This window comes from Trichosurus vulpecula, chromosome 9 (genome assembly GCF_011100635.1).
Source record: "Trichosurus vulpecula isolate mTriVul1 chromosome 9, mTriVul1.pri, whole genome shotgun sequence".
Taxonomy (NCBI): domain Eukaryota; kingdom Metazoa; phylum Chordata; class Mammalia; order Diprotodontia; family Phalangeridae; genus Trichosurus; species Trichosurus vulpecula.
In genome coordinates, this window is record NC_050581.1 from 118,938,272 (window position 1) to 118,960,943 (window position 22,672).

Genomic DNA, 22,672 nt, shown 5'->3' on the forward strand with positions numbered 1-22,672 from the left:
AAGCTGAAGCTTGTACCACTTTGAAATAGGCACGCATCCCACTGCCAGCACCAAGCTGGCTCAGCCTTCCCCACAGAGCTGCAGGGGCTGACTATATGCCACAGGGATTGGCTTGAGGCCCCCTGAAACGCAGTGACTAAATACTCCAGTGCCACCGACAGGAAGGTTGTGTGCTTGTATGACAATGATGCCCTTTCTGCTCTTCGTCACACCCCCACACCCTCCAGGCCTTGACAATGATGGCATTAGCAGGCTCTCAGCAAGCATTTATTGTTTCTTCTGTGACAGATGCTGTCCTAAGCCAGGAGATACAGAGTAAGAGCAAAAACTGTCCCTCCCCTCATGGACTTTACATTCGAATGAGGCAGACAACATATGTAAATCAGAACATAAATACAGAGTTGGTGGAAGATAACCTTAGAGGGGTTGGACTCCCCAGGAAAGGCCTCCTGGAGAAGGTGGTGCCAGGGCTGCACCTTACAGGAAGCCAGAAAACCTGGGTTGGGTAAGGACCATTAAGAGCCCAAGATGCGTAGAGACGGGAGAAAGGCCAAGGTGGGGGTGGGAGGACACTGAAAAAAGTACCTTTCCTCTTCACCTCCATCAGCTCAGTTTTATGACTTTGTTTATCCAGTCAACATACATAGAAACCCGCAAAAAGATAGCTGGCCATCCAGGGCGGGCACAGACACGATTTGGGATGATGATTCCCTCTAAGACCCAACAGTCATGGGTGAAGCAGGCCAGTGGGCCTCCATGGTCCCCCTGGAAGGAGAAGGAATGGTACAAGTGAAGCCTTGAGGTTTGGGGGAATCCTAGAAAGGGGAAAATTGAGGTCTTCACTACACAGTGAATACACGAGCTATTAAGGGGACGAGAAGACCACAGCTCCTTTCCTGAGACATCATGGTGTTATGGATAGTGCCAAACTTGGAGTCACTTCAAATTCCACTTTTGACACTGTGTAGGCTAGTCACAACCTCTCTGAACCTCACCTCCCTCTATAAAATGAGGGAGCTGGACTAGGTAGCCTTCAGAGGTATTCCACAGCTCCAAATCTATCATCCTTGGATCCCAATGTGGGGAGCTTGAGTAGGGTGGAAATAACCACCTGAGCCCCATCCAATTTCATCCTTAGGATACAGGCATGACTTATGGGATGACATCCTTAGGATACACATTGACTATCTAGGAGCTCAAGCTAACTGTTCTTGTCTCTTTTCGTGCCTCAGGCATGAACTCCACTGCCAGTGGGACTTGACATTCTTCTGTCAACCTAAAGCCCAGGGAGTATGATATCTAAGCAAGGGAGTTCTGTAGGGCAGCTCCTTCTGCCTTCCCACCTCCTCCCTGCCCCCAATCCTCCACATCTCACCATACCTCACAGGCCCCTACTGGAACCATCGGGCTCATGGTACATAACTCGTTATTTTTCACCTTGCCCCGATGCTTGATGTTACACTCTTCATTGGCAATGACCCGAAGCTGGGCCACATTCAAGACTGTGTTGTTGCCAGTTCCTAGGGGAGAATGGGATGCTCTGGTACCTTCTCAGCACCATGTAGCCAATGAAAGGCCCCACGCCCCTTTCCTCCCAGCTTCAGAATGAGCAGAAATAGAAGGGGAAAAGACCAGTTAGGCATTCTGGAAAAAGGCCAATAGCATCTATGCCCTTTTATTCAGCAAAACCGCTATTAGGCCTATTCTCCTAGGAGGTCAGTGAAAGAGGAAAAGGACCCATATATACAAAAATATTTACAGAAGCTGTTTGTGGTGGCAAAGCACTGGGAACTAAAGACATGCCCATCAATTAGGGAATGACTGAACAGATTATGGCATAGGAATGCAACAGAATATCATTGTATGTGATGAAAGGGGTGGCTTCTGAGAAAACTGGGAAGACATATGAACTGCTGCAGATGGAAATGAGCAGAACCAGAACAGTTTCTCCAGTAACACTATTGTAAAGACAACTCTGAAAGAATTAAGAACTCTGATCAACCACGATGCCAGAGGACGGATAACTCATTCCACCCACTTCTTAACAGAGGTGATAAACAACTCACTTCTGAGTGAGAAACATTTCTTGGACATGGCCAATGTGGGAATTTGTTTTGCTGGACTATGCATATCTATTACATTTTCCCAATGAGGCAGGAGAAGTAGAAGAGAGAGAAAATAGTTTTTTTGCTCAATGAAAAAACAATGTAAAGAAAAAAAGAAAATGACCTCCAGCTCAGGGATTCAAGGCCATAGACTTGGCCTAATTGGGTAACCTGAGATGACCCATTTGTCCATTCTGTTTCCTTTCAGGAGTGATTCAGAGGTGATCTTTCCACTGAACCATCCTGCCTCCCAAATGTGGGAAGGATGAGGAACAAGGGAGGGGTAGGACTTGGATAGGCAAGGAAAGGGAGAGATTCCATCTCCAGAGATCCTGTTAAGTAAAGGTGTGAAGGCAATAATGTAAGGCAAGTTTGGAGAGGTAGATGAGAAGGGCCAGATCCTACAGGACCCTGAATGCTAAGCTAGGCCAAGGAACTGGAAATTTTACCGATTACGAAAGAGGAGAGAGAAGGGCTTAGCTAAGATTTTTGAGCAGATGATGGTTGTACCCAGAGAAGTGTTTCAAGGTTTAATCTGAGATGGAGGTGGAGGAGAGGACTGAAGCAGTCCCTTTCTCATAGTAGACTCCTGATGAATGCTTGAGTTGGATCAAAATCAATTAAGAGGATACTGTAGTAGGCCAGATACAAGGGAATGAGGCCCTGGACTAAGGTGATGACAGTGGAAATGGAATGGACGTGAGAGAGACGAAGAAAATTACCAACCTTGATAAGTGACCAGCTCTGGCTGGGAAAGGGAAAAGTTAAATCCTTTGAGAATGAGAGACAGGGAAATTGGGTATTATCGACAGAATCAGGGAAGGCAGCAGGAGAGGCTGATTTGGGGAAGAGATGAATTGTGGGATCAGCACTTGTTGAGTTTGAGGTTCCATTGGGACATCTAGGTGGATCTGTAGGCAGTTGGATAATGAGCAGGAGCTCAGAAGAGATTTGGAAGTCATCTACACACAGATGGTTATTGCAACCATTAAGGTAGATGAGTTTGACAACATGCAGAAAGTAGAGAGAAGCAGGAGACCAAGTAATGAGTCTTGGGCAATGCCAGTGCTTAGATAGCAGCAGGAGGAAGGTGATCCAATCAAGGAGGGGCCTCAGAAGAGGAACAGCAATGGAGGGAGATAAGGGTTAATGGTACTCTCTGGGACTATTATGTTCCTTACCATTGGTCTCTCCCCATCCAGCAATCTCACACTGGGTTTGACCTGGCACCAAGTAGTTTTCAGGGGGCAGGCAAATAAGGGCCACGCGGTTGTTGAGCACTGCAGGTCTGTAGGGACAGCACAAAAGAGAGAAAGAAAGCTCAGGACCAACCAAAAGCCTGTGTTCCTGTGCCAATAAATAGCCCTGGTCCAGGGGCCTGGCTCAGAAAAATTCAGTAGCATCTCAGCTCCTGCACAGAGTCCACAGGGGGAAAAACATCACATGAACCAGGGGTCGACACGTCATGACTGCGGCTGGGAGAATGGATGAGAAGGTGAATCTGAGGATAGTGTCAGGACTTGGGAGTCAGGAAGATCTGGGTCTCAATGCCATCTTTGACACTCACTAGATAGCTGTGCAGCTTTGGGCAAGTCATTTACTTTTCTGAGCAAAGGTTTCCTTATGTGTGAAATAGGAATGATAATAATGAGTACCCACCTCACAAGGTGGTTGTGAGGCTCAAATAACACTTTGTAAATGCCAGTTTTTAGGTTGGAGAGAGCCAGTTTCTCCAGAGGTCCAATCACACATCTCCAACTGCCTATTGGTTATTTCAAACTAGACATCCCACAGGTATCTCCAAATCATCTTTCCCCCAAACCTCCTCTCTTCTGAACTTCCCTGTTTCTGTCAGGGCCACCACCATCTTTCCACTTTCTAAAGTCCAACACCTTATCCTCACTCTCCTTCACCCCTCGGAGTCAGTTACCAAGTCTTGCTATTTCTGCCTCTGCACCTCTCACCTCTGGCCCCTTCTCTCTGCTCACACAGCCACCTCCCTCCTTCAGTCCCTCATCATCTCTCACTTGGACTTTTCAATAGTGTCTTCCTTGGTCTGTCCCTGCCTCAAGTCTCTGCTCCAAACCATTCTCCACAAGCTGCTAAGTGATTTTCCCAAAGTGCTGGTCTGACCAGTCCATCCTTCCATACAATAAACTCTGATGACTCCCCATTGCTTCTAGGATCAAATATAAACATCCTCTCTTTGGAATTTAAAGCCCTTTATGACCTGGCCCCACCTACCTTTCCAGGCCTATTCATCTCCTTACCATGCTCAGATAAACCAGTGGACTTACTATTCTTCATGCACATATTCCGTCTCTAGTCTCCCTTCCTTTGCAATGGCCATTCCCCATGCCTGGAGTGCATTCCTTCCTCACCCTGTCTCTTAGAACCCTTTGAGTTTCAAAAACTTCCAAAACTCAGCACAAGTGCCATCTTCACAAAGCCTTTCCTGATTTCCCCAGCTTCTAGCGACCTCCCTCTCCTATCCCCCCTATTATCTTATATTTTTCCCATATATTCTGTATATACTCATATTTAAACATAAATACATATATATACACACACACTTAAATATAAATGTATACATATGGTCTCTTGATGGATAGAATGAAAACAGACATTTAAACTTGATTCTATGTCTGGCACAGGGGCTGGGCCATAGCAGGTGCTTAATCAGTGCTTGTTGACTGAATGAGAAGTAGCCCCACACATTGGATATCAGACTAACCTTGGAACCTGGAAGACCTGAGTTCAAGTTCTGCCCTAACACATACTAACTGAACATGGACAAATCCCTTAATCTCTAAATGTTCCTGACAGCTCTTTAAGATTATGAATTACAGACAGGTTGACAGATCTTCACTGTCAGAGATTCATATCCAGTGGGTGGACACTGTCCTCGATGAGAATAAGTGAAACCACAGGTCTGGACCACCCTCCCCCAAATAATGATGACAATGGCCAGCACCTTCATAAACAGAGTGTTCCTCACATACAACCCCAGCTCCAATTTCCCTGACTTCACACTGGCAGTCCCCCGTGCCTGGCAGGCAGATTTTGATTAACCCTGGGGCAGTCTAGGTATCACTCTAAATTAGCCTCATTTTTAAGGTGATGGAAACACTGTACTTGTTTTGTATTTTCTTGGTTATCTCTTGGGAGAGGAAAAGTAGTGAACTAAGTGACTTCAGAGAAATATGGGCAGAGGACCCACAACTCACAGTGTTATCAGAGGGCTTTCCCATTGGGATTCCTTTTGTGAGCCTGAGGTGATCAAGTGGACCAACAAAATCCATCTAGCTGAGCATATTCCAAAATTTATTTTGAAGAGTTCTAAATGGGAGATACCAGGATCAGGAGGATTTTAGACACTCCAGCCTAGAGAGAATCAGGCCCATCCACACCAGGCCTGGGGCACAAAAGCGAGATAAAATACTGAGTCACATAGGACTGGGCAAATCCGTACACCCCCTTTTTCAAAATTTCTCAAATTCTTTTGCCCTGCTGAATGGGCATATTCTCATTAACTTTTCGAATAAACTTGAGAAAACATTCTTGTAGTCTCAATTGTTTAGCTAGCAACAGGAGGAAGAAAAAAGGAAGACTAGTTGATGTTTAAGAGTAATAGATAGGGCCAAAAGCCAATCTCCCATAGCCATAGGGAGATGAATTCTGAAACCTAAGGCCTGGAGCCCAGTTCTGCATCCTTCCTGTAGACCTAGCATGCTGTGGACATTCTACCCACATTCCTTTGTGGCCATCTTCCTTAGCCAATTGACTTAACCCTATCAAGGAAAAACAAAACAGATCCAGAGCTCCCACCATTACCAGAATCTGACTCCAATAACCAGGAGTGGCTGTGGGCGTGTATCCACATTCCCTTCCATCTAAAGTCCTCCCAGCTAGCAGATCCTCTGTGCTTACCTGATGCAGGCCAATCTTTTTTTTTTAACATATCCCCACCCGCTCAAGTACCTTTCTAGTTTGATCATGACGAGCTGGGAGCCAGGAGGACCACACACCATCTGTATCAGGGGAATCTTTTGTAGTCCAGGATCGCTGGGCTGAGGGTCCTTAAAAAGTGTGCCCAGCCAGGCCTCGTAGCCTGTGAGGGGGCCGCGACTGGAGGAAAGGAATTGGGGTCCTCTCTGAATTCTCTGGAGCCAAAGTAGATATATCCCTCTTCCCCCACCCTTGTCCTAGGGAGCTTCCAAGCCTGATGAGGGGGATGAGAGAGAAACACAAGGAGTCAAGGGAAATAGGTCATTGTAAAGGGGTGAAAATGTGTTCAGGAGAAAACAATTGGGCAATTAGCCTAAAAAATGGGTCAAGTCGACCCAGGAAGGTCAAAACTGGAATCAGTTTTACATTTGGCACATAAAAGAGGACACATGAATCCTGTGGGTTGGTCTAAAAGTGCACAAGGTAGTTGGGGCAGAGCCCTAAACCAAGTACCTTGTGATTCCTTGAAAAGCTGACAAGGTCTCTTACCAGGATGAGAAGCACTGGAGAGCTGAGACTACCCACTGGTCCTTCACCAGCGACCCACCACAGAAGTGCTGGCCTTGCCTAGGATACAATAAGGTGGGGTGGGATGGGGACAGGCCAATGATAGAGGTGACAGAGCAAACCTCCCCCCACCCCTCCCACACACAATATCTTGGATCATTTCCCCAAGAGCTCTCCCAAAGGACTTGTGTCTATAGTCTTCTACAAGGATCAGATGCATCACAATAACTGAGGTCAAACCTCATTCTGCCTTTTTCACAAAGTCAGCATGATATAATAAAGAACCACTCCTGAAAATATAGTGCCTAGCACATAGTAGGCACTTAATAAATGCTTATCGACTTGACTCAAAAGCAGAAAGGCCTAGGTCCCACCTTGGCCACATATGACCCTGAGCAACCTCTTAGTGCCCTAAACAGCTCTCAACCTATAAGTTACAGAGAAGGTGCCAAAGTACATTATTGGTGCTAGATGATAACAGACTCCAGCACATTCAGGAGGACTCACCGGTTCCTCAAGCTGACTGTCCAGGGTGAGTTGCCAGGCCGGCCCCCTACAACCCGTAACATCCTTGACCTCCGTTCCTCTCTCTTGCCACACTCCTCAAACAGCACTGGGTCTGGGAGCAGGGAGAGAAAGAGAAAAGGTCTAGGGAGCTGGGAATAGGGGAGGAGAGGGGAGTCCTGTGTGCCCTGAGTTAAGGAGGCAAAAAGGGATTAGGGGCTAGGGAAGAGGCAAGTATGAGGAACACAAGGGATGGGCTCTGGTGCCATAAAAAGTGGGGGGAGTTGGAAGAGGATAGGAATGGGACCTATCTGTAGGATAGGGGGGCCAAGACCCTTCTTAGGAGGTAAAGAGTGTCCCCTCTGCCTGTCCTTGGTACTGAGAGCTCTCTTGCCCTCATAACTCTCAGTAGGCAGGCAGGTGGGCAGGCCCTGATTCACCTGAGGTCTCCAGGTTGGATGACTTTGGGCCACTTCCTGAAAGAATAAAGGTAAGACAAGAAGTCACTGTAGCAAGGTGGGTCCCAAAGGCAGTAGCTGGATCAAATTCTACTCTAAAGGCAGTGAGAAACTCAAGTCCCCCTGGTTGGAGTGGGAAGATATAGTCAATTCAGTAAAACCTTCCCCCATCTCATCCCACTCCATCCCCCAATAGCCATCGTGATCTCTTCCTCTGAAGTGATCTCCCATCCTTGGGAGAGAACTCAGCCCTTGAAAGACAGTTTGGAATAGTGGAGAGGGCCAGATTTAATCAGAGGATCTGGGTCTGAATCCTAGTTCAGTTTTCTCACCTATCAAACAAATATGTTACCCTCGAGGATCTCTTCCAGATCTAAACCCTACGGTCCTATTACTACCTTATCTTGTCTCCAGTAAGGAGTCTTTATTTTCCCTGCTGGATTATAAGCTTTGTGAGGACAGGAACCAGATTTTAGACATGTTTCTTGGGTACAAAGCTCTGCTCAGTAAAATGCGTGCTGGTTGATTCGTGTGTAAAAACCCTAGTCCTTGCAAAGTGGGATGGGCTGTTTGAGGACAGGATGGAGTAAAGGGGACTCACTGCAGGGCTTGAGGGCACAGTAGTCGAATGGAGTTCCAGGGTCTGTAGTGTAGCACCAAGGACCATATTTATCTCCATCTGGGTTCCGACAGAAATTCTCTTCCAGCCATGGATAAGTGGTAGGTGTGAACCTTGAGATGGGGGTGGTAGAAATGTTGAAATGAAGAAAGTTCCAAATTATCCTCCCAGCCCCACCCCCAATTTGCCTCCAGAATTCTCTTGACCTGGGAGACCTTCACCACCATCTCTGACCCTTCAGTCTCCAATAGGACCATGGGCAGGGGTCAGGAAAGAATGTACAGTGGGTCCCAAGCTAGGGAACAAGGTTAAGCAGAGTAGGTTTGAAGTGCAGAGGAGACACCACTAGTTTGGAGGAATGACCTCCTTCCTTCCCTTTGCCCCAGGAACCCAAGACTCACTGAGGCTTGTGAGGAGTCTTCTGGGACCAGTGCTGGCAGACAATCCCCTTCCGGGTCTTACTAACAGAGCCCCGGTACTGCTCTCCATTTTCATAGTAACAATCTGTGGAAACAAGATGAAGCAGAGAGGGTCACTTCCACCATTGTGGAAGGGGCTTAAAGGGAGGGATAGGAACAAGGGGCACAAGCCCTGCCTGAGTCTTGTTCCCTACTCCCCCACTCCCCACCCTCACCTTCTACCTTGATGTCATCAGTACAGCGCTTGATTTGGAAACAGAAGGCCACACGCATGCCAAGCCGAGAAGTGAAGCACCAGGGAGCCTCTGAACCATCTGGATTCCGACAGTAATTTTCCCGTAAGTCCCTGAGGATGGAACCACAAATAATCAGTAATTCTTGAACCCAGGGCAAGAGGCATGGAAGGCATCTTCAGATCACCTTTTTAAGATAATTCTTGTGGAGGGGATAAAGATAAAGAGAGTTCAGAGCTCAGAATACAGGACCCCTTATACAGAGGAAGGAAGAGAGGAAAGAGATCAGGAAATACTAAGAGGCATTACTGAAAGGCCACTGTTGGGGAGGGGGCAGGGCAGAACTGGGCCAGGGAAGGAAGTAGGCCATTTGGTCACTTCCTACCTGATTGCTCTCTGCAATTCATTTGTTTCTACCTGCTGAAGAAAGTACAAGTACTACCAGCATACCTTAAATTTTTGAGCCCTGAGTCAAAGTCCCAGTTACCCACCACAGTTACAACTTGGGTAGGGTAGAGTGAGGTAGTAAGGAATGATCTTATCCAGAAAGACTACTTGCCTCTTCTCTTCACAGCCCAGGTACTTAGTAAATGCTTGGCTGAAGTCAGTGAAGGGGAGGACATAGTTTAGGAGTATGAAAAGATACAGGGAAGGGGTTTTTAGGATGAAATGGGAAAATGTGAGCACATTTGTAATTAGTAGAGGAAGAACCAATAGAGGAGAGAAAGAGGAGTTGATGGATGAGGCAAGACCCAAGAGAAAATGGGCAGGAATGGAATCAGGGATACTTCTAGAGGCACGGAAGAGGACTACATCTTCCTTTGAGACTGAGGGACAGAAAAAGTCATCCAGTACATGGAGAGACTAGAGAGACACTGAGGAGTGGAGGAGAGGTGATGAGGGCACCCACATAAGCAGGATGGAGTGGCAAGAGGGCTGGGTTTGGATCCAAGCTTACAGCCACTTACTATCCAGGTGGTTGGGGAAATGCCCTGCTCCCTCTCTCTGGTCTTCAATTTCCTCACCCATAAAATGATGGAATGGACTTGTTCTCCCTAAGGTCCTTGCCAGCTCTAACTCCTGTATTGCCATGACAGAGAGCCTTACCCTTCTCAGTAAATATGGAGGAAGGTCATCAACAGAGAGATGCCATGTTGGAGCAGATTTGGGGGCTTGAGGAAAAAGTTTCGGATATGCTTGCATGGAATATAGTGAGTGCGGAGTAACAAAAGATGAATAAAAGGATTACTACAAAGCATTGAGGGTCCTATTGAAGTTAGGGAGAGTCTGGTGTCTGGGCTGCTTATCACTTCCTATTCCAAGTATGTGGGCATGAGTGAACACTCTCTCTCTCTCTCTCTCTCTTTTTCCATCTTTCTCTGTTTCTCCTGTCTCTCCATCTCTTTGTCTTTCTCTGTCTCTGTTGTTCTCTGTCTCTGTGTCTCTTTCTCTGTCTCTATCTTTCTCTTTCTGTTTTTCTCTCTTTTTTTCCAGAACTCACTTGCATTCATAGTTCTCAGGTAAGAAGTGGTGCTGGTGAGGGGTCTGGGCATCCCAGCGCTGGCATGGAATCCCCGTAGCTGTAGTGTTGGCTGTTCCTCGATAGTTTTCCCCCTTCCCCTTGAAGCAATTGTGGGTGGTATGTTTGGGTGGCGGCTGCTGCTGCCGTGTTGATGCTGAACAGACACAAGGATTTAGAGTGAGACCTGGATCTGATCCCCATCCCAAGGTCAAAGGCCTCTGTGGACCCTCATTGACTCTCCTTTGAATAATCACAATATCCTCCTAGCTCCTCTTAGCATCCCATCTTCCTTTTCCCTTAATCTAGGGCTGGACCTCCTGAGGATAGGCCCAGGAGAAGACACAGCCTTGCCTTAGTGATGACCCGCCCTCTCTGTCCCCCCAACTGTGCCTGGTGGGAAGCCTTGCAGAGCAGACAATTCAGAGTATAGTGGAAAACGCTGTTAAATTTAAATCAGGAAATTTCCATTCCTGTTCCCTGCCACTTACTACTGGTTGGTCTTTGTGGAGTTCTTTCCTCTCTCTGGGTCTCAGTTTCCTCCTAGATGAATTCTAAGTCACACTCCAACTCTAAATCCTCTGACTCTATACTGTTAAAGTTCCAAGCCCCACCCACCATTTTAACCCCTAGGCTCTAAGGAGCCTGGTAAAGTCTAGACACACAGTATGCTCCTGAAGGGGAGGTGGAGGGAGGTATGGGCCAATCCCCAACATCCTGGCCTTCCCCACGGCGAGCTTCCCCCCCCACCCCACTCACGGCATCTGGGGATGCTGCAGAACTCTCGCTCCTGCAGTGGGTTAGTGGTGTAACACCAGGGGCGCTCTGAGTTGTCTGGGTTTCGACAATAATTGTCATCCAGGTTTTTATCTGGATACCTGGGGTGGGAGGAGGCAGGAGAGCAGAGAATGAATGGGCCCTTTGAATTCTGCCATCCTCCCCTGTCTTCCAGTAGAGATCAGGGGGAAGGACTGAGAGAAAGGGGGAGCCTGCTGATGGTGTCAATGACCCTGAGCTTCCCCCTGGCCTCCAGCAGCTCCCCCACATACATACACACTGAGGAGCCCTGGGTACTGGTCCCCCTGCTTCCTGCCCCTGTACTGCCCAAGAAGTGCCAGGTGATGCCCCCTGCCCCCTCCCAGCCCGGAATCATACTTGTTGGGTTTGTAGGGATGCTTGTGAGGATACTGGAGGTCCCAGCGCTGACACTCTAGGCCTGACTCTGTGTAATCTAGAGAACCTTGGTAATCTTCCCCATTACAGGTGAAGCAGGTAGCTGTGGGGACAGGATCACATAATTAGAATGACTCCTAGGATTCTAGGGGGTTTTCATATCAGCCACTCTGAGAGGCAGATAGTGCCAGGACTGGACCATCAGGGCCTCTGGGTTTGTTAGCAAACTCCAGGTAAGGAAACTCCTCTCCCCCTGCTCTGCAATTTAGAATCTTAAAGAGCTGCTGGAGTGCCCAGAGCTAAATGACCTTCTCAAGGTCACACAGCTACTAAATGCTGAGACAGGATTTGAACCCAGATCTTCTGACTCTAAGTCTGTACCACACTGTTTGTCCATGAGGGATTATGAGTCTCTAGAGACATCTGCTTTCTCAGAGTGTGCCTCAGGTTTTCCCAGGGCTATGGGGGAGAAGTCATTGCTCATACCTTAATGATGCCACCCTCCTCCATCCTGTCCTGAAAGCAATAGGATGAATGCTCTGAGGGAATCTATTACATCTAGGGGGGAGGAAACGGAGGAGGGAGCAGCATTGGTGGGAGCCCACCCCCCCACCCAGATGCCTTGGCCTGGCATGGGGGAGCAGGAGGAAGGAAAGTACCTGGGACTCACCCTCCTGACAAGTCTTGATACCACACGTCTGATATCGGATCTCGGGGTTGGTGGTGTAACACCAGGGGCCCTGCTGGTCACTGTCAGGGTTACGACAATAGTTCTTCTCCAGGCCATTTCGGGAATCTGGAATATACCTGAAGAGAGGAGAGAGGGAATTGGATCACTGTCTTCCAGTGTTTGAAGAGCTCTTATGGGGAAGAAAGTCTAATATGTTCTGCTCAGCCCCAAAGACCCTCCTAGGAACAGGAAGTGGAATGCTCAAGGAGTCAGATTTGACTTCAACATAAGGAAAAACTGGATTGGCTTGGCTGCCTTGGGAGGTAGTAAGCTCCTCATCACTGGAGGCTGGTTGATCTCTTGGTAGGGATGCTGGGAAGGTAATTACTGTACAGGACTAAGTCTTCTCTGAGGTCCTTTCAGCCCTGACTTTCCCATCAACAGAGAGATGCCATGTTGGAGCAGATTTGGGGGCTTGAGGAAAAGGTTTAGGACATGCTTCCCCATGGGAAGGACAGCTTAGGGGGCACCCTTCTGTGACTAGTCATGCCAAAGGTGGAAAGAAGAAGGGATTGAGGAGCAGGGCTCTAGCTCTGGGTCAGGCATTTATAGTGAATATGAGTGTGTCTCCCAGGATCCTCTGAAAAGGGAAGTGGTTTGTAGAGACCCTAGGGCCAGAGAAGCCTGGACACAGCCCAGGCATAGGGGCATCACCCATAGCGGGGTAGGAAGGATTTCCTTTCTGGGGAATCTTTTGTACCTACCAGATTTCCTAACTTCTCCAAAGTCCTGGCTTTATCCTTTCTGTCTAATCAGCAAATATATATGGATGCCCTTTCTCCAGGGATAGGACATACACAGTTTTGCGCCTGAATTCTGTGCCCTGGGGTCTGGCCTTTTAGGGGAGTGGGGAAATAGCAGTCTCTTGCCTTTACCCCCTCCTTCTCCCTTTCCCCCAACCCAAAGCCCAGAATAGCTCAAACTTGTGGTCTGCTGGGAACTTGTGGTTCCAGTGTTGACAGGTGATGCCTCCAGCTGTGACTGCAACAGTGCCCCGGTAATTGAGCCCGTTGTTCACGATGCAGTCCCGCACGTAATCTGTGGAAGATAGCCCATCACCCCAGGACCAAATACTTTAATGTCTGGCCCTACCAGGCTGGGTCCACCCTACAATTCAACAAAATTGAGTATCCTCAATTGGGATAACTGCCTAAAGCATTCCCTGCCCTCCTCCTATCCCTGACACAACCCACCCTGTACAGGCTTTCCAAGCCAACTTTGGTTTGCATCCTTCTGGCTATATCACAGCTGAAAGACCTTCAGGACACTGTTCCCGATTGCCTAACAGAGTCTAAATTCTTGCTTTTGACAAGGACAAGGTCCTTGGCAGTCAGGCTCCAAGCTACCTGTTAAGCCTGGCCATACTGTTCCCCTTTACTCCCTCAAGTCAAAATGGACCATTTACAGTGCCACCCCATTAATCTCAACTCTCTCATTCTACAAATGAGGACTTGAGAGTCTAAGTGATTTGTCCAGGATCGCCTGCGTAGTAAGTGACCAAGGTGAGATTTGAACCTAGGTCCTCTTATTCCAAATCCAGGGCTTTTTAATTCTTTTCACCTCTTATGTCAGGTTCTCTTCTGTCCACCATCCCCACTAGGCTATAAACTCTTAAAGTATAAGGACAATGCCATTTAAAAACATTTTTGTGTCCCCAGCACCAAGGACAGCTCCTCAAAAATAGCTGACATCTTAAAATGCTTTATAAATTCAGTTAAAAGCCCTGTGGTTCATAGCAAAATACAAAGATATGTAACACAGGTCTCTGGGGAAAGAAGCATGGGGTGGGGCATCCAACAGCACCTAGAAGTGGGGAATAAATGGAAGGAATCATTGTCCACCAACAACAACTGATCTTCTGTCTAGTTGAACCCTATTCCCAGCAACTGGCCCCAAGACCACTGCCCTCTGATGGACTTTAATATTTCTCCTTGACTTCTAGGAAGTTAGGTGGTCTGAGAGAGAGAGCCCAGGGTTCTGGCTTCATCTCCCCTACTTCCAAACTGCCAATGCCTTCCTTTAGTTCTGTCCCCAAGCTAGACTTACCTTTCTTCTGGTAAAGGTCATACAGCACATTCTTTTGGAGCTGGGCCTGTGCAGAGTGTTGGGTCCAAGACAACAGCTGGCATCCCTGGTTCCTTGGGATGTAGTGGAAAGCACTGGGGGGGTATGCCACAAGTCAGCTAAGGGAGGCCTGGGAACCTTTCTCTCCCTCCCCTGATATGTGGAATTAGGAGCCTAGGGACAGATTCCTGGAGCTTCTATTTATGCTCCAGCCAGTGGCCTGGAGGCAAAAGACCCTCTAGGAGAGAGAAAAAGCCACAACCCTGTACTAAGTTCCTGTACCCTACTACTGGGTCCTGGGGAAGGAGGGTGTCTCTTTAAGCTTTTCTCATACCTCATTGGACTAGTATCTGAATCTAGGGCTGCCTACTTTCATTTTACCTGTTTTGGAAGTTACTTCATCTGGTTTTTCTGGTTCTAACTCTAAATCCAGAGACAGGCTACGGTGAGGGGTATGGCTAGCATGGCAATGGGTTATGTATGTGGGTTGAGTGGAAGGAAGGAGGTAGGAGCTCTGAGAAGGGGCTTTTAAAATGTGAGGCTGAATTCCCTTAGAGTATTCAGTGGCTGAACTCAGAGCAGTCTGAAATGCCTTTAGCCATAGGACAAGAGCTAGTATCAAAAAGAGATCTCTCTTGTGAACTTTGGGGGTTAATTGGTTGTTGTATCAAATGACATTTGTGTGGGTAAGTAGGCAGCTAGGCAGCCCAGTAGAGTGTTGGTCTGGGAGGCACGAAGACACGAATTTGAATCCTAACACAGACACTTAGCATCTCTGTCACCCAGTATCCTCTAACCTCTAGGTAGTTAGGTGGACCACTGGATAGCATGCTGGTCCTGGAGGTAGGAAAACCTGAGTCCAAATCCAGCTTCAGACACTTACTGGTTGTGTGACCCTGGGTAAGTCACTAACCTCTTCTATTTGAGTTTACTTATCTATAAAATGGGAATAATGACACATGTACTACCTACCTGAGGGTGGCTCTGAGTAAAGTGCTGGGTGTACCCTAGAGTGGTACAGCAATGGGAGTTATCATGACTATCACTAACACCCAGTCTGTGAGGGGGTCATTTTCTTCCATAGTCATTTGGGATGACTTTCCTCTGGTGTATGAATGTATATATTCTCTTTGGTCTTGTAAGGAAATCCTAGAAAGCCCCACCCCAGTGGTGTGGAATAGATGGCTACAGGCTAGAACAGAAGGAGGGAACAGAAGCCAGACTTAGATGTCCAAGAATGGAGGCAGGGGCAGGAGAAAAGGAAAAGGAACCCCATAGGCTCAGGGACCACCAGGGAAAGGTAGCTTGGAGGAGTAAATTGAGCACTAGACTTTGAGTCAGACAGACCCAGCGGTATGACCCTGCGCAATCACTTAATCCCTATGGGCCTCAGTTTCCTTATCTGTAAAATGAAGGAAGTCAATAGTCTCTAAAGTCCTTCTAGTTCTAAATTTATGATCTTATGATCCTTGGGGTTGGATACCTGGTTCAGGGCAATGTGAATTGGGGAGTTTAGAAATTAGCAAAGGAGAAAACCCTGAGGCCAAAGGCAAAACATCCCCTGGATCAGTTCAGGAGAGAGGGAGGCACCCCAGACAACTAGACATGCTCTGTAAGACCTTAGGTCCAAGGCCAGATTCATTTCAGAGCTAGAATGGAGAGAGGAGGGCATGTGGGAACAAGGACCCAAAGATCTTCCCAGGAAGGGCACAGGGACCTGAGGAGGGGGACAGGGCCCCTTCTAGTTCCTTCCCCCCTCCTTCCTTTTTCCATCCCTTCTCACCGGCAGTCCAGGAGCTGGTTACATAGCTGGGCACACTCTTCCACATCCATCAGCCTCTCCTGATTGTCCGATTGGTAGGATGGGTGTCTCAGCTCCGTGGCAGTCAAGGACTGGAAGTCATTGAGTGGGGACCTTATTCCTGGAGGCCATGGAGAGGGATGGTCAACCTTGGTCAGGCAGGCCCCCATTTCCTTTGTCAGTCTACAATGTATGCCTATGTTCACAGGAATGTATGTATGTATGGGTGTTTGAATGTGTGACTGAATCTGCATGAAAAGCCATGCAAGGCAGGGTAACTAAAACTTTGTCTCAGCGTTGGGGAATTTCCAAAGAGCAGGACGATTTCCCCAAGGGGGAGAAGTTAAAGGGATAACTGACTTGGAATTCCTCTAAAGGAGTGGGGGCCAAGCAGAGGACCTGCTGCTGGCGTGAGGAGTATGACTGTTGACAGGTGAAGCCAGCGGCAGGACAGTGAGAGGGAAGGAGGGAGGGAGTAGTCTGATTGTCTTGCGGGGCTCCTGGGACAGAGTCTGAACCTGTCAGATCTAAGGCTCTGCCAAGACCCCAGTTCAGGAAACCAGCAAACATGTCATCAGGGCTGATTTACATGAGACTATAAGCTTCTTGAGAGGAGGGAATGTCTTTTGACTTTCTTTGAACTCCCAGGGCTTAACATGGTGCCTGGTTACATAGCAGGTGCTTAATAAATGCTATTTGACTGACTGATAGATATATCAGCTCTTCAGAGGCCTTTTGGCAAATTGTCATGATGCCCAGGAAAAGGGGGCAACCTCTGAGAGCAGTATCAGGCTGGGAAGGGTTCTACCTCCCTTCCTTCCCTTCTTTCCATGACCAGACTTTTGAGAAGAGACCCTTCAATCTGAGGGCCAAAGCAGCAGAAATAAAGTAGTGCCTCACTTCTTGCTGAGGGATCCACTCCTCTGATCCTGGGCAACTATCTTGTTCCACCGTGTTTGCCCTCCCAGGCTTATCAAATGATCTCAAGTTCTGGAACCAAGGGAACAGGAGAACCAAGCTGAAAGTATGGCAAGTTCCCCTGTGATGATACAGCGGGAGCTCCTGTAGGTCTGTTCAGGGTGAGGAAATGCTTCCTGAAGCCTAGGAGTTCTCAGCATGGTCTGTATCACAAGCTAGTGACTAGCTTGTGATATGGACGATGGGGGCTCTGCTTCTAGGTCAGCAAGGCCAGGGAGAGAACTAGCTGAGCCCAGAGCTGGAGGACCAAGCTTTCCTGGAAATACCTCTGTCTCCCCTAGCCCCAAGGTTTTTTTTCCCTCAAAGTTTTGCCGCCTCCCCCCAACCCCCAACCAAAGCTACTAAAACTCCCTTGCAGCAGAACTGGGGTTATAGGGGTTGGTAGAGGATTAATTTGGGGCCAACATTTTCGTGGGAGGACTAAAGCTTCACTTCCTGTTTAGTCGCTTGTCCTGAGCCATGAGAACAGAGCCTCCTGGTGTGCAAGATCAAGAGTCTCTGGGCCCCTCTGCTCCCAGGAGAGGCAAAACAGATGCTGCAATGGTTGAAGAATTGGTCGCTCATCCGAGTTCTGACACTAATTTTAGTTTCTTCTCTTCCACCTCTTTAAAATGGGAACGTTGACCAGCGTGGTTTCTAAGGTCTCTTGCGTCTTTTGATAATCTATGAATCTGAGAGTTGGGGTCCACCTCAGCTCAGACTCAATTTCAGTAAGAGTACTAAGTCACTGACCTTCTCTAGAACCTCAGTTTCCTCTGATGCAAAGCTAAGGCTCACAGGATCATAGATTTCAAGCTGGAAGGAAACTTAGATGTTATTTAGACTAAGCTTGTCATGTTACAAAGAAGGAAAACAAGACCTTTTACAAACAAGAGAAACTGAGTTATACTCTACAAGGTCCCTTCCTGGGCTAACATGACTCTTGGAGTTTTTTGTTGATTTGGGTTTGGGGGGGGGCAATGGGGGTGTTAGAAAAACATTAAACTGTTTGCTATAAAGTTTTGCCCCCAACCTAGGCTCCCAGGACACCCAGGATGAAGAAACCATTAACCTTAGCTCCTAGTTGTCAGGAATTAGGTTAAACAGGAAGTCACCAAATGTGAGGTAGAGTGGAATGGTCAGCCTCACCAACTGAGGCCTGGTCATGTCCTAGACTCCCTGTTTCCAGCTGCCCCCCGTTGGATGGTACCTTTTATGGCCAGAACCCTAACAAAGGAATGTTTGTGGTGCTTGTAAAAGGTCACAAAATTTCCTAAAGTTTTTCTAGTTAAGCAGTATCCGTAACTGTGAGTGTGTGTGTGGGTGTGGGTGTGTAGGTGTGTCTGTTAGCTTAGGTGGACTAGTGAGAATCACCCCATCCTGGGGCCAATGGTGATGGTATTGGGCTGGTCCCATGGGGATGGGTAAGAGGGGAGCCAATTGCATTGCTGATGGGTATTGTAGAGGAGAAGAAGTGCATTGTACATGCATGCATGTCTATGCCTATGATTTGCTGCAGGCAGGAACAGAAAAGGGGAAGGGACAGTGGCAGGGGCAGAAGACAGTGGTATTTGAATCATGGACTTCCCTTCCTCCCTTTGCCCCACGCCTGAGGAATGAAAGGAAAGGGACTCACCTGGGGTGCTGGCACATAGGATCGAAGGCAGGAAGACCATGAAGGGCCACATCCTCCCTGTTCTAGGATTTTTGGATTAAGTTGACCCTGGGCACCCTTCTGCCTCTCCCACCCCTCCTCAATCCTGGAGAAGTTGCATCTAAGTCCACACAATCTTTCCTCCTTAGCCCACACTGTTCAATTTCAAAACACATTTGCCTCTGATCACGTGCCTGTGCCCAGGGAAGGGGAGGGACTAGGGGAGAGCCTCTGGGGAAAAGATCCAGTAGGGCTGGGCTAGTGGGAAGAGATCCTGGGAGCCCTTCCCAATCTATCCACCTATAGGAGCTGCTCCTGACAATTTGGCCTCTGCCCTCACTCCATAAACAATTCCCCAAAGGTGCTTAACCCACCCCTTACTCCGGGAAGCAAAATTGTGAAATCTGTCTTTGTGGGAATCTCTCATCAGGGTAATAAGCCACAAGATTTAGGGAAGGTCCAAAACCCAGGAACTGCCCCGCCAAACTCCTCCCTCTCTCCCTTTCTCCAAATGGAGTGTGAACTTGAAGAGTGTCAGCCCTCAAAATAGTTATTGAAATTACTGTTTGTGGGGCGGGAATGTAGGGGAAAGGTTCACATCTGGAGAGGGAGGAGAGGCTGAGGTTGTTAAGTCTCCCTCAGACTTGTCAAAATTTCCAAGTCATCTGTAAGGCCTGGGAAAATTAGCCTCCAGGGGCATGATGGGAATTGAGAGGAATTCATTTATCCTAATCAGAGGGAGCCCAGAGTCTTCCAGTTGAGGAGAGGGAGAAGCTTGGCAGTGAGGTTGAGAAAGCTTTGACAGTTGTCTGAAGGGCCCTAGGATGTGTGTGAGGATGTACTAACTAACCCTCAGGCGTGCTGATTGGGGCAGTCCAACAAAAGAAGACAGTCCTGCAGTAGATGACGTCTCTAGCTGATGGCAATATCGGCTTTGCTGAGAAATGGAATCATGGGATCATAGTGAAGTTTTTCAGTGAGTTGATACTAGGAGTGTGGCTTGCCTGTCGGTTCCCACTAATGTGGGAATGGGGACAAAGAATGATTCCTAATTGATTTTTCCCCTCGTTATTTACATTGTTCAGTCCTTTCAGGTGAGTCCAGCTCTTTGTGACCCCATTTGAGGTTTTCTTGGCAGAGATATTGGAATTGTTTGCCATCTCCTTCTCCAGCTCATTTGACAGATAAAGAAGTTGAGGCAAACAGGGTTAAGTGACTTGTCCAGGGTAACCCAGCTAGTAAGTATCCCAGGCCAAATTTGAACGTAGGTCTTTCTGACTCCAGGCTTGGCACTCTACCCTTTGTGCCACCTAGCTGCCCTAGAACTCACTGTCTATTGAGGCAGTCCATTCCAGAACAATTTTGTTAGGATTGTTTTCCTTACATTGACAGTCTGTCTCCCTGCAACTTCTACCCTATTCCTCACCTCTAGCACAACAGATGACAGGTAGCATGGAGGGTGGAAAGTATTCTGTGTTTGGAGTCAGAAGTTCTGGCTACAAATCCTTGCTCTGCTACTTACTAGCTGTGTGGCTTTGGGTAAGTCACCACACCTCTCTGAGCTTGTTCTCTTTATCTGTAAAATAAGGAAGCTGGGCTAGATTTTCTAATGGCCCTTGCAGATCTAAATCAATGATCCTGATTTATCTTTCACTTAAAAGCCCTACAAATACTTGAAAATAACTATTATGTCTCACCAACCCCAACTCCCCCAAGTCTTCTCTTCTCCAAGGTAAACATCCCCAGCTTCTTCAATTCTTCCCCCTGCTTCCTCCGAAGAGGTAAATGTAGCCTGACAGAACACCATAGAGTTAGGAGTCTGGAGTTCTGAGTCCCAGCAACCTTAGGCAAGTTGCTAAAAGTCTCTGGATTTAATTTCTTCCCTCTTCTCCCCGCCCCCCCCCATTTTATTTATTTATTTATTTCTCTCCTTTTTTTCTAACTCTTCTATTTCTTTTTTTAAAGAATTATTTATTTTTAGTTTTCAATATTCACTTTTGTAAGATTTTGAGCTCTAAAATTTTTCCCCTTCCCCCTCTTCCCTCAAGACATCGTGCAACCTGATATAGGCTATACATGTACAATCATATTAAACACATTTCCACATTAGTCATGTTGTGAAAGAAGAATCAAAACAAAAGGGAAAAACCATGAGAAAGAAAAAACAACAAATGCTTTGATCTGCATTCAGACTCCATAGTTCTTTCTTTGGACGTTGATAGCATTTTCCATCATGAGTCTTTTGGACTTGTCTTAAATCCTTGCATTGCTGAGAAGAGCTAAGTCTATCAAAGTTGGTCATTGTACAACGTTGCTATTACTTGTGTACAATGTTCTCTTGGTTCTGCTCACTTCACTCAGCATCAGTTCATATAAGTCTGTCCAGGTTTTTCTGAAGTCTGCCTGCTCATCATTTCTTATGGAACAATAGTATTCTATTATATTCATATACCACAACTTGTTCAGCCATTCCCCAATTGATATTTCCTCCCTCTTCTTCAGAAAATTGCAGTTAAGCGAACCTTTTCACCTTACAGGAAAAATGGGAGCATAAAATAGGGCAGAATTGAGAGCTTGAAGAACCTCGAAGGCTGTTCTTCCAGCTACTCTGTATAGATCTTGTATCTACCTAGTCTCCCCCATTAGATTGTGAGCTCCTTGAGGATAGGGATCCTATTTTTGCCCTTCTTTATACCCCTAGCATTTAGCAAAGTGCCTGGCACATAGTAGGCATTTTATAAATGCTTGTTGATTTACCTAGTCTTACCTACAGGGTATCCCTCCTGCCTCAGCTGTGTCAGCTAACTACTCTATTTCTGCAGTCTTATCAGCTGCCAGATGGTGGCTAGGCTGGTCCCACAAAGGAACAAAGGGCCTTCTTCCTTCATCCCCACCCTACAAGCTCAGACTCTCAACCATCTGAGCTCAACTAGGGATAAGTGACTGTCTCCTCCCTGCCTTCCCTCTAATTCTTTTCAATGTGATTCAATCTAATAAACATTTATTAAGTGCCTATCTTAGGCAGGAGCCTAGGATGGGGGAGGGGGCATACAAAGACAGATAAAATACAGATCCCGCTATTAAGGAGTTTACAATCTAATGGGGGGAATAAATATTAGAATGTAAATAGCTTTACATGAGAGTGAACTGTGCAGAAGAGATTTTTCAGGCAAAATGGGATGAGAAATGAATCCAGAAAGACACCTCTGGGAGTGGAGGAAGAAGGTGAGGGAAGCAGGAAATGGAAGAAGCAGATTGGTGCAATTGGAAGTTCCCTGAATTTGGAGTCAGAAGACCTGGATTAACTACTTTTCATCTGTGTGCCCTTAAGCTAATCACCCCTCTCCACCCTCCTCTGGGCTTTTCTCCTCATCTCTAAAATGAGAATGGTGATCTAGATGACCTCTGAGGTCCCTTTAAGGTCTACATCCTAAGAGACTATGATTGTTTGTTCTGTGTTACAAAATGACTCCAGATTCTGACATTCTATGCTTCTGTAAATGGAGCTGTTCATCCAGACCTGATCTCTGGCCCTGGCCCTAGGTGTTCTAGAACCTCCTAAGAGGCTTTACAAATAAGTCCTTGGAAAGTTGCCTCAGGCTAAAGGCACACTGAGGATGAGCAACCATCCAAAATCATACTTTACAAGCCCCCAGTGATGCGTTTACATTTACTAGCTAATCAGAGTCTAGCGCATCAGTTGAGAACAAAAGATGAACAGCCTAGTAAATAAAATGATGGGAAAACATCCTTCTGTCTATGCACACAGGGTACACTCCCCCACAGGTAAGGGAAGCCAAGCACACAGAGAACATAGCAGGAGGGGAAAGGACACACACAGAGAACACCTGTGGCTAAGGAGCATCCATAGAAGGCTCCCACTTTGGAGCATATGTGGTCACAGTCCAAATGTGACAACTC

General features: G+C 47.2%; 1 protein-coding gene across 2 annotated transcripts; it reads right to left on the reverse strand.

The window, feature by feature from the left end:
- Positions 1 to 254: 254 nt before the first annotated feature.
- Positions 255 to 18,932, reverse strand: MST1 (macrophage stimulating 1). Of its 2 annotated transcripts, none has more exons than XM_036739027.1 (18): positions 18,734 to 18,932; positions 16,123 to 16,261; positions 14,322 to 14,434; positions 13,199 to 13,313; positions 12,216 to 12,352; positions 11,528 to 11,648; positions 11,132 to 11,250; positions 10,355 to 10,529; positions 8,836 to 8,966; positions 8,603 to 8,705; positions 8,184 to 8,314; positions 7,565 to 7,600; positions 7,128 to 7,239; positions 6,603 to 6,680; positions 6,087 to 6,233; positions 3,287 to 3,393; positions 1,381 to 1,520; positions 255 to 765 (listed from the first exon to the last, which is right to left on the reverse strand). In XM_036739027.1, exons 1-18 carry the CDS (start codon positions 18,783 to 18,785, stop codon positions 604 to 606), a joined length of 2,118 nt encoding a protein of 705 aa, XP_036594922.1. In that variant the 5' UTR covers positions 18,786 to 18,932; the 3' UTR covers positions 255 to 603. The 2 variants fall into 2 exon arrangements, with proteins under 2 accessions (XP_036594922.1, XP_036594923.1); XM_036739028.1 differs by lacking the exon at positions 18,734 to 18,932 and adding an exon at positions 17,041 to 17,106.
- Between the last annotated feature and the right edge of the window lie 3,740 nt (positions 18,933 to 22,672).